Here is a 13,330-nt window from a genome sequence, read left to right on the forward strand (position 1 = left end):
CAGGCGCTGGGTTTGTGCCTGCAAGCTACTCGCCGCGAACTAGCAGTATGTCTACTCAACTGTTCTTTGTAAGTAACAAGTAGATACAATGATATCGTTCATTTGAGGAAACCGTGTTTATTCGGCACGGTAATCGTACTGTTTCCCATCTAGCTACTATGCTAGTGCTAGCTTACCTCTTCACTGTTGCTGGAGTCAAACCCCGCATCTCGCTGCCGCCTGTGCTTCTCCGCCACCCCGAGCAGGCGCAGCAGGGACGGATCCTCGCTTAACGCTAGGCCGATGTTTACGGGCCTCGGCCCTCCGACAGCCAGCTCACCGTCATCCAAGCCCAATCTTCCGCGTCTAGTCCGTTTCTCCGACCGCAGCCTGCTGCGAGCCGCACTCGGCCGGCCCGGGAACCGAGCCCGGGCTGGTGGTGCTTGACTGCTCAAGCCCGCCACGGTAGAGGAAGATGGTAATCCGCCTCCCGAGGCCGCCATTATTTACTACAACAACACGGACGGCGCGCTGACAGAGGGTAACTGCAGCGATGCGAGAGGCAAGATGGACTGCTCCGAGGCAAAGGCGCGAGATAGGAAGAACCACAGGTGCATCATGGGAAAACGAACTCCTTGCTCGACACTGTGAGCGACTTCGCTGCTATGAGCAGCTGTTTTTGAGAATTCGTCGTGAATATTTTCTTTGTGTATATGAAATTTTAGAGCTCATACAGAATTTGGAGTATTTACTGAAAGGAACCTAAAATAATTTGATCTAGAATCCCTCCAGTTAAGATCAGTGCTTAAAAAAGTAAATAAATATAAACAAAATTTAAAGTATCTGAGCTAAAAGTACTGTAGATAATCAGTCTTATAGTAGGCTCTTATTAAATAAGTATTTAAACCTATAAAATATACATCTATATCTACAAAACTGCACCATGTGATAAACTGGTGTTTTCATTTAAATCTTAATCAGTCAAAATAACCAATGGTGGATACTCAAAGTATGGTACTTCAGTAAATGTACTGAACTAATGAGGGGTACAAAATGCATTACTTTTTCTGGTAGCTTCCGATTTATAATTTGGCTACAAATGTTAATGAAAACATTGACACCAGTGTAATTATCTTTAAAGACGGGGGAAAAAACCCTACAATTCCACAGAACGATTAAGATTTGATGTTTTGCAGGATGTAAGAGATGCAGCTGCGTTAACAGCAGTTGCTACGTCTGTTTATGCCCTCACACAGTCAAGTCACTCCAAGCTAGTTCTTCTGCTTGTCATTTTTTTCCAGTATTAACTCCCAGAGTCACAAATATAACCCTCAATATGTGCCATTTGTTTTAGATTTTTAAACTTCTCTACATCAGATCCAAATATCTCCTTTTTACACAGTAGTAAAAACTGCTTTTTCAATTTACCATTGACACAGACGCAAAATGAAATGAACCTCAGAGCACTGTTTGATACAAAAACTGTACACTTTGAGAGAGAAAAGTAACAGATCAACATCACTTCTTTTAAATGTCATGGTTTCTCAGATTTTATTTTGTTTTGTACTGATAATCTTTGTGCAAGTGTCACGTGAGTTTTCTTGAAATTAAAAGACCCATACTTGAGAGAGAAATAACGCCCAACTATACAAAGGATATAAAACATTTCAGGTAGTATAGAGGTAATGTGGAGAACAAAAAGGGCCTTCTGACATGGTTTCATCATGTATATAAATCATGTACACTGAGGCGTTTTATTCAGCGGTCCAGTAACTTCCAGTTGTGTTGCATAACCTTGCTTCACCAGAAGTATTCACATACACACAAAAAAAAGTCTTCTTACATAAAACAATTCCCGATAATCATTTAAATGTTTAATATAAGACAAAGTCTTTTCCTTATTTACTATCTCTTCTCCGCCATCTCCTCCCCCTCAGTGTGGCAGGTCTGATGAGACTTTAGGGAACTTTCTCTTGCAAAACTCTTTCCACAGGTGACACAGGTGTATTCGGAGCTGGGAGCTTTGCGAGTGGGTGGCCCATGTTTGTCTTTCTTATGTGCTCGGAGGGCTGCAACAGAGGGAAATGTGCAATCACAATCTGCTTCAGAACAGGGAATTTTCAGCTCCACAGAAGAGGATCCTTCTGTTGGCGAGTCACTGGATTCTTTGCTCCCCTCTGCTGCTTTTTCTTGCTTTGTCTTCTTTACACCTACCGCCCCCCCTTGATCTACATATTTGGGCTTGCGGCCACGCTTTTTGGCTTGGGGCTTAACATCACAGTTTAGATTACTGGCGAATTTCTCTTGGTGGTGCAAAAGCTCTTCTTCCGTATGGAAACTGCGGCCACATTTGCAGCATTGGAAGGTGTTAATGTCGTCAGCCACCTCAGGGCTGTGAGGGTGCACTGCGATGCGGTGGTAGCGTAGTCGAGACGGACTGGGGAACGAAGCTCCGCAGTCCCTGCAGGGGCACCGTCGCTCTACGCACTGATATCGTCTGTGTTTGGTCAGCTTCAAGATATCACACAGATAAGAGAGAGTCAACCAACAATATCCTACAATCACAGCAGAAAATAAAACAGGTCCTCACCTCAGTGAAGGTACAGAAGTTTTTCTGGCAGTAGGCGCAAAGGAAGGGCTTCTCTTCTGTGCTGTGTGCAATTTGGTGCTGGGTGAGCTCTTCAGAGGAGGAGAAGCACTTGTCGCACTTGTAGCATGTGAACAGTGTATTAGTCTGCAAAATTTAAAGAAATGGCATCAATTGAAATATCTCAACTCAAGGCTTTACTCACTGAAGAGAAGTGAAGCAACTCCAACCAAAACACACTTGCACTTTTATCCAAAATAACATGTACAAAAGCCAAAGAAAAAAAATCCACCCAAGACTGTTATATCTATAATTATGTGCAGATACAGCTTGTTAAAAAGACAGCACTGCCCAGTTTTGCAGTTGTAAAATGTCCCATACAGCATATTTCTACAGCGGCCCTGAACGACGTAACACAACAATGAAACATTTCCCAACATATTATTCCCTTATGTCGCACATCCTCGACTCCTCTCCTTGTGTCTTAGTCCCCCCCAAACCGCAGATGGGAGTAGATATGAGGACAACAACAAGGAGAGAGGAGGCGAAGCAACAGACCCACATCAAATTGAGATGTCCTCGATTCGGAGCATTCATTTCAAAACCAACGCCAATTACATTTAACATTACACAACTGCACACAAAAAAAAAACTATTGTTACAGCATACAGCTGTGTTTTGTCATTTGTGTCAGATGAGCATTGAATTGTGTGTTTGTGAAAATGTATAAATCTATTTCTAAAAGAGTTTACAATGCAGGATTGACATGTCACACCCCTTTAGATGCAGATGCAGTGGGTGCCGAAAATACTTCTTAATACTCTTGCTTATAGCTCCTCCAACAAGCCCCCTCCCTCCTCCTGGTGTATTATAGGAATTAAGAAATCAATCCTTTAAAATATCTGGCAGAGATCGATCTCTGAGTCACATGCATAAGGAGAGAGGAGGCAAGAAGGCACAAATTAAGACGGGAGAAGAACCGAATGTTTGTGAAAACATGACAGCAAAACAGAAAACTACAAAAATAACTTTTTAAGTTTGACTGTTGTTTGTTGACACCTCAGGATCACTGTAGAATATCTTGGTATCAATTATTTTGTAATTGTGAAGGGATGCTCATAACTGTTTGCTTTAAAGATCAATTAGAAGACAGTCTGTTTAAAATCAAATGAAGTGAACACTCCCTACCTGCTGCAGGTGCTGTTTGTACTGGTCCCGATGACTCTTCCTCATGTGTCTCTCCTTGGCTTTGGGGTCACTGAAGGTGATGAAGCACTGAAAACACTGCAGACTTTCATGTTGATCTGCGTCATAATGATGTTTAATGGTTAGGTTTGTATCAACACACTGATGTAAGTGCCCACCATGAAAGCTGCGCTGGGGTGAGAAACCTAGGTTCATTGCCACGTCATATATGAATGATAATAATCGAGTATTAGTACAGTGAGCTTACAGGACTGCAGCGGGGCGACCACAGGCGCAGGCTTGATCGCAGGTGAGGTGGGTTTCATCTCACTTCCAACAATGACTTGCTCTATCTTTAACATTTCCATGTTGATATTTTCATAAACCACCCAGTTAAACGAACCTAGAACACAAGCACAATGCTATCTAAAAAAAAAACCAAAACATTAAACATGAATGATTAGCAACACTTCTGTTAGCCGGCAGAGCTAAACCTGCTGCAGGACAACACCGGGGTGACTGACACATGGCTGCCTTCACACTAAACTAGGTCAAAAGCACTGGGATTGTCCTTCTATTCAAAAAGAGGCAATTAACTTTAAAGATTTAATGGGGCTGTAGGTGTAATATACATAAAGCAAAACTGCTAATGTAAGGCCTGACACAACTGGTTAACAGAAGGATGGAGGCAACGGACAGTGACCGACACACACTGCTACAACCAAAGCGAAACGATTGTGTTTTTGTATTCTTTAAGTGTAAAAAAAAAAATACCCAGCCCTGTGCTTATATTCATGTTGGCTCAACATACTTTAAAACAAAATTCGTGTGAAAATTTGCGATTAATTTTGACTGTACTGTAAACAATTCAAATACGCTTTCCTACCATCCACAGCGACCACCGAGATGAAGCCGCAAATAATTGCTCACGTCACGTGATAAGGGAAAACAAGCTATCGCGAGAACACAAAACTGCACCTCTTTCCATTCTCTGCATAAAGCGTCCCTGATAACGTACACACAAATTTTACGCGGAAGGGGGAAACTTCGCGTCATTTATGTATATTAGGCTGATAGCGTCACCAAGAACAAATCCAATGTAGTTGTAGTTGGCTTATATTCAAATGTTCTACCTCTAATATTTAATATATATTTAGTAAAAACAAAAAATAGAAAAAGTCACAAAACTGAACAAATTGGGATCTCTCATATGCTGCAGAAGATAATATATATATTTATATAAAACACTGGTCCATCTTATCTCAAGAGTGCAACATGAATATAAATACTATACCTTTCTATAGGTTTGATCTTGAAACAAGATTATTGTTCAACAGAATGTTTTTTTCCCCCCTTTCCTCATACTCGAGCTGCATGTTGCTGATACTTTTATGAGAGAAATCATTTTAATGCACAGCCTCCACTTTCAGTTCAGTATTTCACTATAATCAAAGAAATTCTCTGAATAATTCTTCCAACACCTGCCGTTTGTTGTGAATCATGTGAAGTCGCCGTTTTAACAGTGCTACACTCTTCAATGATAAAATAGATTGTTATGTAATATGTATATATGTAAAATGAGAAAACAATGTGTACGCAAAACATAAGCTTTATACGTTTGTCTTTACTGCTCAAAGCCCTTAGTTTTAAGCTTTTTGATAAAAAAACAGCTTGTGAAATAAAGAACCAATAGTCCCACTCCAGCATCAGTACATCTCTGTGCACATAAAAACTCAAAGGGCTCCAAATGAAACTTGAAAAAAGCCCAGTATTCAAGTCAAACATCACTTTCAGGCAAAAGAATTTTATTTGTTCTTTCATCCAACAAGGCAGAGACATCAATGCGAGGCTTGATGAGGAGGTGATAACACGGCACGTTATTTTTTTTTTTCTATTTAAATAATTTGTGAATGACAAGAGCATAGGGTTAAGGGCATATGAGGCAAGAAGTAAAGTTCAAGGAGTTCAAGTGGCCATCTACGCACTGGCCTGCTGCTTCTGCTGCTGATAATCAGCAATTCGGCTTTCCATCACAGGCCTGAAGTGTCTGATCAATCCCTGTGAGCAAAGAGACAAGAAATTTTTTAAACCACATCCATGAATCACAACAGGTTTTTAGAAAAAATATACAAGGTTGAATTTCTTCATATGTGAAAATCTTACAAGGTCCAATTTTAGGGTTTTAGTGACACCTAGTGGTACAAATTGCATATTGCAACAGCTGACTGCCCCATCAAAAGTGTGGAAAAAGCTACTGTGGCAACAATGAACCATCTCTAGAGCAAATAATTGGTTTGTCCCTTCTGGGCCTCTTTAAGCCGCGTTTCCACTATGCAGTCCGGTACGGGTCGGTTCGGAAAATCTCCTTGTTCCAAGTTGATGTTCACAACACAATTCTTATTCTTGTTTTTACACACTAATAACATTATTATGATCTTTATAACGCACCTCTGCCAATAGATCCTCTACAATGAGACTTTATAATGTTTAGCTCCTAAATGCACTGATCTTAAAAATACTGGGAAACAATTAAAGAAATGTTGAGTCACATGTTTGAAAGCTACACTTTTTGGAAACTGATGCAATTGCAGTATAACAATAATTAATCCTCCGTATTCATCGTGACAATGAATTAAAGACTGTATCGGGGGTTTAATTGAGTTACATAGTACATCTTGGAAGATTTTTTAAAATCAGGATAACATATCATTGGATATGTTATGCAATACACATTAAATACATCACCATTAGTGCTCAAGTCCCAAATAAACTGGTATCGGTTTGATACTGTCAGGGTTTCCCAATAATTATTTTTGTAAATACATGGTGAGAGATCAGGTCTTTACCTGCACAGGCCACGCGGCGCCATCTCCCAGGGCACAGATAGTGTGTCCCTCAATCTGCTTACTGAGCTCCCAAATCATGTCGATTTCTGACGGTCGCGCATCACCACGTACAAAACGCCACATCATGTTATTCATCCAGTCCACTCCTGCAGAAACAGACAGAGGAAATCAGTGCTTTTTACGGTCGTTTAACATGGAACAAATAAGAATTAAGTAGATAATTGTGATAATACTGTACAAGAAGGTTGACACTATAATTGCATAAAAAGGCACTAAAGCAGTATTTACCCTCTCTACATGGTGTGCACTGGCCACAGCTCTCGTGCTTGTAGAACTCTATCAGGCGGGCAATGGCTCTGATAATGTCAGTCTGCAAAAGTAAACCATTCGTCAATGTAACCTTTGTTTGCAAATGTCTTTAGGCACCATGAAATACGCTGCAGAGGTGACGAGTCTTACAGATTTGTCCATGACGATTATAGCAGCCGTGCCCAGCCCAGTCTGAGCCTGAAGGAGGCCATCAAAGTCCATCAACACCTCTTCACACACTTGCTTGGGAATGAGGGGGGTTGAGGATCCACCGGGAATTATAGCCAGCAGGTTATCCCAACCTCCACGCACACCACCTACCAGATAGATGGTGGTCTCAATTAGGACAGAAAAAAAACAAAACCTGCCTTTGTGGCTAAGTTCAGCTTTCCGAACCTTCGAGTTCATAGCCTGTTAGTCCTGGAGAACACATCAGATAAATGGAGCTCAACCCTGTCCTTCCATCTCACTTAAAACTACAGTATGTATAAGACATATTCACTCAAATCTTGAAATAAAAGCCTGTAACTCATATGATAGATCCATTAAAAACATGTTTCTATAATGATCAACGTAAAAAACTGATGGGACAGATCCAGAGTGTAATGTGTACCTGCGTGTCTCTCGATGAGTTCTTTCAAAGGGATAGACATCTCCTCCTCTATGGTGCAGGGGTTGTTCACATGGCCTGAGATGTTAAAGAGCTTTGTGCCAGAGTTCCTCTCTCTGCCAAAGCCCAGAAACCACGAGCCTCCACGGCGGCAGATGGTGGGTGCCACGGCGACCGTCTCCACATTGGCAACAGTTGTTGGGCAACCAAACACACCTTCAAAACAGTAGAGAAATAAAACATTTGAGGGTTAACTGGACACTCCCGGTCCACCGTGTTCACAGCACAAGTACTGAAAACCACAAGGAGGTACATGTTTACATTTAGATTTTTACAAACTGTATTACACAGCTGTAAACTCTTTGTGCACTGGAACTCACCCACATCAGCAGGGAAGGGGGGCTTCAGGCGGGGCTTTCCCTGCTTTCCCTCCAGAGACTCTATGAGAGCGGTCTCCTCTCCACAGATGTACGCTCCAGCCCCACGCATCACAAACACATCAAAGTCAAAACCAGTGCCGCAGGAATTCTTTCCAATTAGTCCGGCAGCATAGGCCTCATTGATGGCCACCTAAGATCAAAAAGAGAAAAGATCACATAGGCGTTAGCTTCTAATTAGGTCATTATTTTGCAGTGTTCTTTGCTCAATCTGTTGGCGCAAACTGATGAATTAAAGGTGCTCCAAAACCAAGACAAATCATCCAATCGCTGTAAGACGTGTAAAAAGCTAAACTCCAAATCCCCCTCCTCCAACATTCACCTGCAGGTTGGATGACTCATTGTAGAACTCTCCTCTGATGTAGATGTAAGCTGCGCGCGCTCCCATGGCCCTTCCAGCAACCAGGCAGCCCTCCACCAGCTTGTGTGGATCATTCCTCATGATCTCCCTGTCCTTGCAGGTGCCTGGTTCTCCCTCATCTGCATTCACCACCAGATACTTTGGACTAAAATGAGAAATTAAAGAGTCGGGTCAAATAGTGCAGCAGAGTTCAGCCACAGGGGTGAAGAAGGCTAAACAGAATTCAGTCTGCTGATGCAGCTATTAAAAAGCATCAATACAAATGGTTAAAATTGCAAATCTGGCTTGTTTTCCATGTGAGGTTGTCAATTTCTGGTTTTGTGAATTCTACTTAAAAAAGACATTGTATATACATCTAAATAATATAAAGAGGCCTTACATTAAATATTATAAAAATAACAAGAATATTGGAATTAAATCTGTCCTTTTCCTCACTGACCGGCCATCACTGGGCTTGTTCATGAAGCTCCACTTCATTCCAGTAGGGAAACCAGCTCCACCTCTCCCACGCAGGCCAGAAACCTTCATCTCATTGAGAATCCAGTCGACTCCCTTCAAAAGGATCTCCTTGGTTTTGTACCAGTCGCCACGCTTCATGGCGCCCTTCAACCTGACGCACAAGAAAGAGGAGTGTTTTCTTTTTAATCTTTCTGGTGTGTTAAAAAAAACTTTTTCTGCATCAAAAACCGATAGCACGCTTTAGATTTCACAGAGAATATGAGAATCACCAGTCGTGTTACCTCCAGTCATGACGGCCATAAAGATTTGTGAATATTCTGTCCTCATCTGCCAGTGGTCCAAATTTCGATTTCTTAGGAGCAGCCTGGAAAAAACAGGGCAAAAAATGTTAATGCCAGTATCACCATTGTGATACTGTTTTTTTTTTTTTTTTTTTAAATACAGGGAATGTACCTGTGCTGTGCTGTTGAATCTGGTGATGGCTGTCACGCAACCTTGGCTGGCAGCAGCTGGGGCCCGTACCACCCCACACACCAACGATCGAGACAAGGACAGCATCTTTCCTACCGCACAGGGAGCCAAAAACATAAATGTTTAACTGACGCGGCTTCAGAAAGGTTGGGGGACTTTAATCGATAAGGAAATGTCAGAAAAATCACAGTTTAACCAGAAAAACTGAATTTTCAGAGGTCAATGTAGCTGTTGCACATTTTACTGAAAGATCATTGTCTATATATTATTACACATTACCTAAATTAATAAGTAGGCTACAAAGCAATGACAACAGCAGACGTAAGTGTAAGAAAATACTAAGAGCCTGCATTGACCTTTTTCCATTTGTTTTTCAGGCGAAGTTGTAATGGTTGCTTGGGTTTTGATGACAGCAATCGGTCAAAGGTACACACATTGGGTTTATCTATTTTTTTAAAAGTCATAACCGGCTTTGTTACAACCGTTCATTCCAATATTAGCTCCTATCAACACAAGAATAAAAGCGTCGAGGATATCCAACCAAAGCTCTAAATAACAATGAGGATGTGTCTTTGGATTCAGTAATAATGATGTAATATGATACATCTAATCTATTCACAAAAACATTATGATAAATCGGTTTAAAAACAAGTCAGGGCGTGATTTACACAACAGAAGCCAAACATCGACCAACAAGACCAGCGAGGTTTAACCCGACCGTCTGTTACATCACCAATATCGTTTACATTTAAATTTTTAAAATAAAATTAAACAAACAGTACATTTTGTGAGCTAAAGACATTCACGTGACTGATTTTTGTGTTATTTATTTTTTTCTAAAAGCGGACTCGTATACTTGGAGGTTGTGTGCTGCTGCTGCTGCTTCTTCTTCTTCTTCTCCTTCTTATGTGATGTTGTTATGTCACAGGCAGCTATAAGTTAGCTAATAAAGGTGAAAGCTACATCAAGCACTGCTATCGGTCCTAACACTCCTGCGGTGGAAATCTAAGCAAAGGCATTTCAAGAATAATGTTTGTCGAGAAGGAAAAAAATCGGGGCCATTTCACCTCACTAACTGTGCCAAACTGTGTACACACATTGACCTCCTTGCTAGCGTCTGCTAGCCTGTGGCTAAGTACAGCTAGCTCCGCGGTTAACCTTGTACCGTCGGAATAAAACAACATGCAGATCTCACACTGACAAAATATGAAGTGGATAGGTAAAAACACGCGTGGTGTTAGCAGCAATCAAAAGCCAAAACGCGTTGATTGTAAGTCAGCAAACAATCGCCCCATCTTACCTCTTGTCAACGTTACAGGTTTATGAAACACAGCTTCACAGGAAGCAAAGCGCTCGGCCCGGATACTATTGAACAGCTGCTGCAGCGCGGTGAGGCTTATATATGACTGTGAAAAAAATAATTTCATAACATCAGTCTGTCCTTACAGAAGGTCAGTGTGTAATTTATTTCGACTTGAATATCAAATGGAAATGTACTTTTTTTTTTTGCAGGATTTGAAAACTTTGTCTGTTGTTATCATTTTTATCATTTTTATCATTTTATGGGTCGCCTTTAAGTTCATCAAAAAGACGTGCACTGTTATGTACTCTACACGCTTGTACTGTTTTATACTAGTTTACAGTAGATTAACCTTTAGTAAAATACAGTAAATATTCTTAATGATAAACAATAAAAATATGGCATTGATCAATATAATTTGTATTTTTAAGATGATACATGTCAATGTACTATTTTTTGTTTGTTTGTTTTAATCAACTATGTATTTATCAGTGTTGTGAGCATGTTTCTACAGTGGCCGACACGTGCAAACGCCCTGCAAACAGCGAAACAAATCCAACAATAAAATGCTGCAACAGAAAAATGCGGCAATAACAAAAACGACCGGAGCACACGCGCTGTAAACATCAAAACACATGCAAGACAGAAACGCTGCATACATCAAAACACATGCAAGAGAGAAACGCTGCATACATCAAAACACATGCAAGAGAGAAACGCTGCATACATCAAAACACATGCAAGAGAGAAACGCTGCATACATCAAAACACATGCAAGAGACAAACGCTGCATACATCAAAACACATGCAAGAGAGAAACGCTGCAAACTTCAAAATACAACGGAAGTTCGCCAGGCCAGTAGGGGGTCTCGACCTGTGGGATAGGGGATCGACTATGGGAGATCTAACATATTAATGAAAGAGAAGAAAGTCAAAAGGTACGTTGTCATTTATGTCCTTTTTAAACACTTGGCCGTAATCTTTTACTTTATTATAGAAGAGCAGCGGAGTTATGTCGCTATTATAAGGTAAAAGATTACGGCCAAGTGTTTAAAAAAGACATAAATGACAACGTACCTTTTGACTTTCCTCTCTTTCGTTTCTGTCTTGCATGTGTTATGAAGTTTGCAGCGCATTTTTTTCTGGCATGTGTTTTGATGTATGCAGCGTTTCTGTCTTGCATGTGTTATGAAGTTTGCAGCGCATTTTTTTCTGGCATGTGTTTTGATGTTTGCAGCGTTTCTGTCTTGCATGTGTTTTGATGTTTGCAGCGTTTCTGTTTTGCATGTGTTTTGATGTTTGCTGTGCGTTTCTGTCTTGCATGTGTTTTGATGTTTGCAGCGCGTGCGCTCTGGTCGTGTTTGTGATTGCCGCATTTTTCTCTTGCAGCATTTTATTGTTGGATTTGTTTCGCCGTTTGCAGCGCGTTTGCACATGTCGGCCACCGTATGTTTCCACATCTTTATAACATTTCTATAACTACATTCTCCCCCAATCCTGGATGTCCTAATCAAATATGAAACATTAAAAAAGATAAGAGCCTGTAGACATAGTCACTTCTGGCATTAGAAAAATGCCACGAAGAAAAAAAACAGAAATGAATGTAGAAATAATAATAGTTCAACACTTTTTTGTAGTGTATACCTTAGAAATGCAGTGAAATTGTTGTAATTGATGTTGTTAGCCCGATTCTTTTATTGGAAGCCCAAGAACAAGCTGGAGGAATCTTAAGTTAAACAAAGTATTTATTCGTGGTCACATGTGAAGTTTAGCCGTGCTGAACTCGGAGAGACAGAGCCCTCGCAGGGCCTCCATCAGAGAGAGCCCCGATATCTGGACACATTTCATATTTATGTCCACCTTTATCTCACAGAGGTTGTACCTACATTTGACGACGCATCATTGAATACTTACTCATGCTGTGAGCAGGCCATCACCGTCTTTGTCATTCTTTGGATGTGATAAGCGATGTGTGTGTGTGTTGTTGTTTCAGGCGTGCATCTACTGCACCAGACCTATCTGTTCTAAGAGACGCTTTATCTGAGCCAGTTATTTTATCCCGCTACGTCATCTTAAAGTGTTGGACATACATTTGCGTTGTATGAGCAGAGTGTAACGTACACACTAGGAACATAGATTATCTAGAGAACTACAGAATATGAATACATAAAGTCTAAGAATAAAGCCAATTTATAACAATGTCTTGATTTCTCATTTCAAGTAGAGGAAATTAATGAAGGAATCATTCAATCATGAGAGAAAAGATACGGAATATAATGAAGCATATATGTTTGACTGCTTGAAGAACGTAAGTACATTTCCCCCAACAGATGATATGTGGTTGATGTCAGGTAAAAGGACTCGGAGAGATGGTATTACCTCTGCATAAGCTCCATAAGTCAAAACGGGGGGTTTGGTGTCACAAAAATGTCACAGGCTGGCCATAATGACATTGACATTGACATTTTTCATTAATTTCTTACAATGCATGAATTGCTCATTATTAGTATTATTGCACCAAAAAGAAAATATTAAAATACAAAATGTATGATATATTTGTTTTAAAGAAGGGACACAAAGGTCACAAAGAAGTTATTGTTTCATTCCAAGTGGGCCCATTTATTGTTTGTGTGTGCGTGTGTGCGCGTGCATGTGCGCGTGTGTTTTGTAATGTTTACAAAAAATAAACCAAATATATTTGGTTTATTTTTTGTGGAATAATTGTTAATATTGCATACAATATTAACAATTATTCCCATTCCGGTGCACTGTGTAAGATGGTGGCC

At 40.5% G+C, this 13,330-nt stretch overlaps 3 protein-coding genes across 4 annotated transcripts in view; all 3 read right to left on the minus strand.

Annotated features, from left to right (window-relative positions):
- kmt2ba (lysine (K)-specific methyltransferase 2Ba) overlaps positions 1–564 on the minus strand; it is a 29,910-nt gene extending 29,346 nt beyond the window's left edge. For both annotated transcript variants that reach the window (XM_075450162.1, XM_075450161.1), the window contains exon 1: positions 177–564. In XM_075450162.1, the coding sequence (XP_075306277.1) occupies positions 177–482 (306 nt within the window). In that variant the 5' untranslated portion in view covers positions 483–564. The remainder of the gene's footprint in view (positions 1–176) is intronic.
- A 954-nt stretch (positions 565–1,518) lies between these two features.
- LOC142367558 (uncharacterized) lies at positions 1,519–4,710 on the minus strand. The gene is made up of 5 exons (XM_075449557.1): positions 4,638–4,710; positions 4,020–4,154; positions 3,755–3,870; positions 2,570–2,713; positions 1,519–2,490 (listed from the first exon to the last, which is right to left on the minus strand). Exons 2-5 carry the CDS (start codon positions 4,117–4,119, stop codon positions 1,885–1,887), a joined length of 966 nt encoding a protein of 321 aa, XP_075305672.1. The 5' UTR covers positions 4,120–4,154; positions 4,638–4,710; the 3' UTR covers positions 1,519–1,884.
- An 825-nt stretch (positions 4,711–5,535) lies between these two features.
- Positions 5,536–10,636, minus strand: ndufv1 (NADH:ubiquinone oxidoreductase core subunit V1). The gene is made up of 11 exons (XM_075449919.1): positions 10,545–10,636; positions 9,227–9,336; positions 9,055–9,137; positions 8,754–8,924; positions 8,276–8,459; positions 7,897–8,086; positions 7,520–7,732; positions 7,057–7,223; positions 6,886–6,967; positions 6,598–6,743; positions 5,536–5,809 (listed from the first exon to the last, which is right to left on the minus strand). Exons 2-11 carry the CDS (start codon positions 9,329–9,331, stop codon positions 5,729–5,731), a joined length of 1,422 nt encoding a protein of 473 aa, XP_075306034.1. The 5' UTR covers positions 9,332–9,336; positions 10,545–10,636; the 3' UTR covers positions 5,536–5,728.
- Positions 10,637–13,330: the final 2,694 nt, after the last annotated feature.

Source organism: Odontesthes bonariensis, chromosome 18 (genome assembly GCF_027942865.1).
Source record: "Odontesthes bonariensis isolate fOdoBon6 chromosome 18, fOdoBon6.hap1, whole genome shotgun sequence".
Classification (NCBI taxonomy): Eukaryota; Metazoa; Chordata; class Actinopteri; order Atheriniformes; family Atherinopsidae; genus Odontesthes; species Odontesthes bonariensis.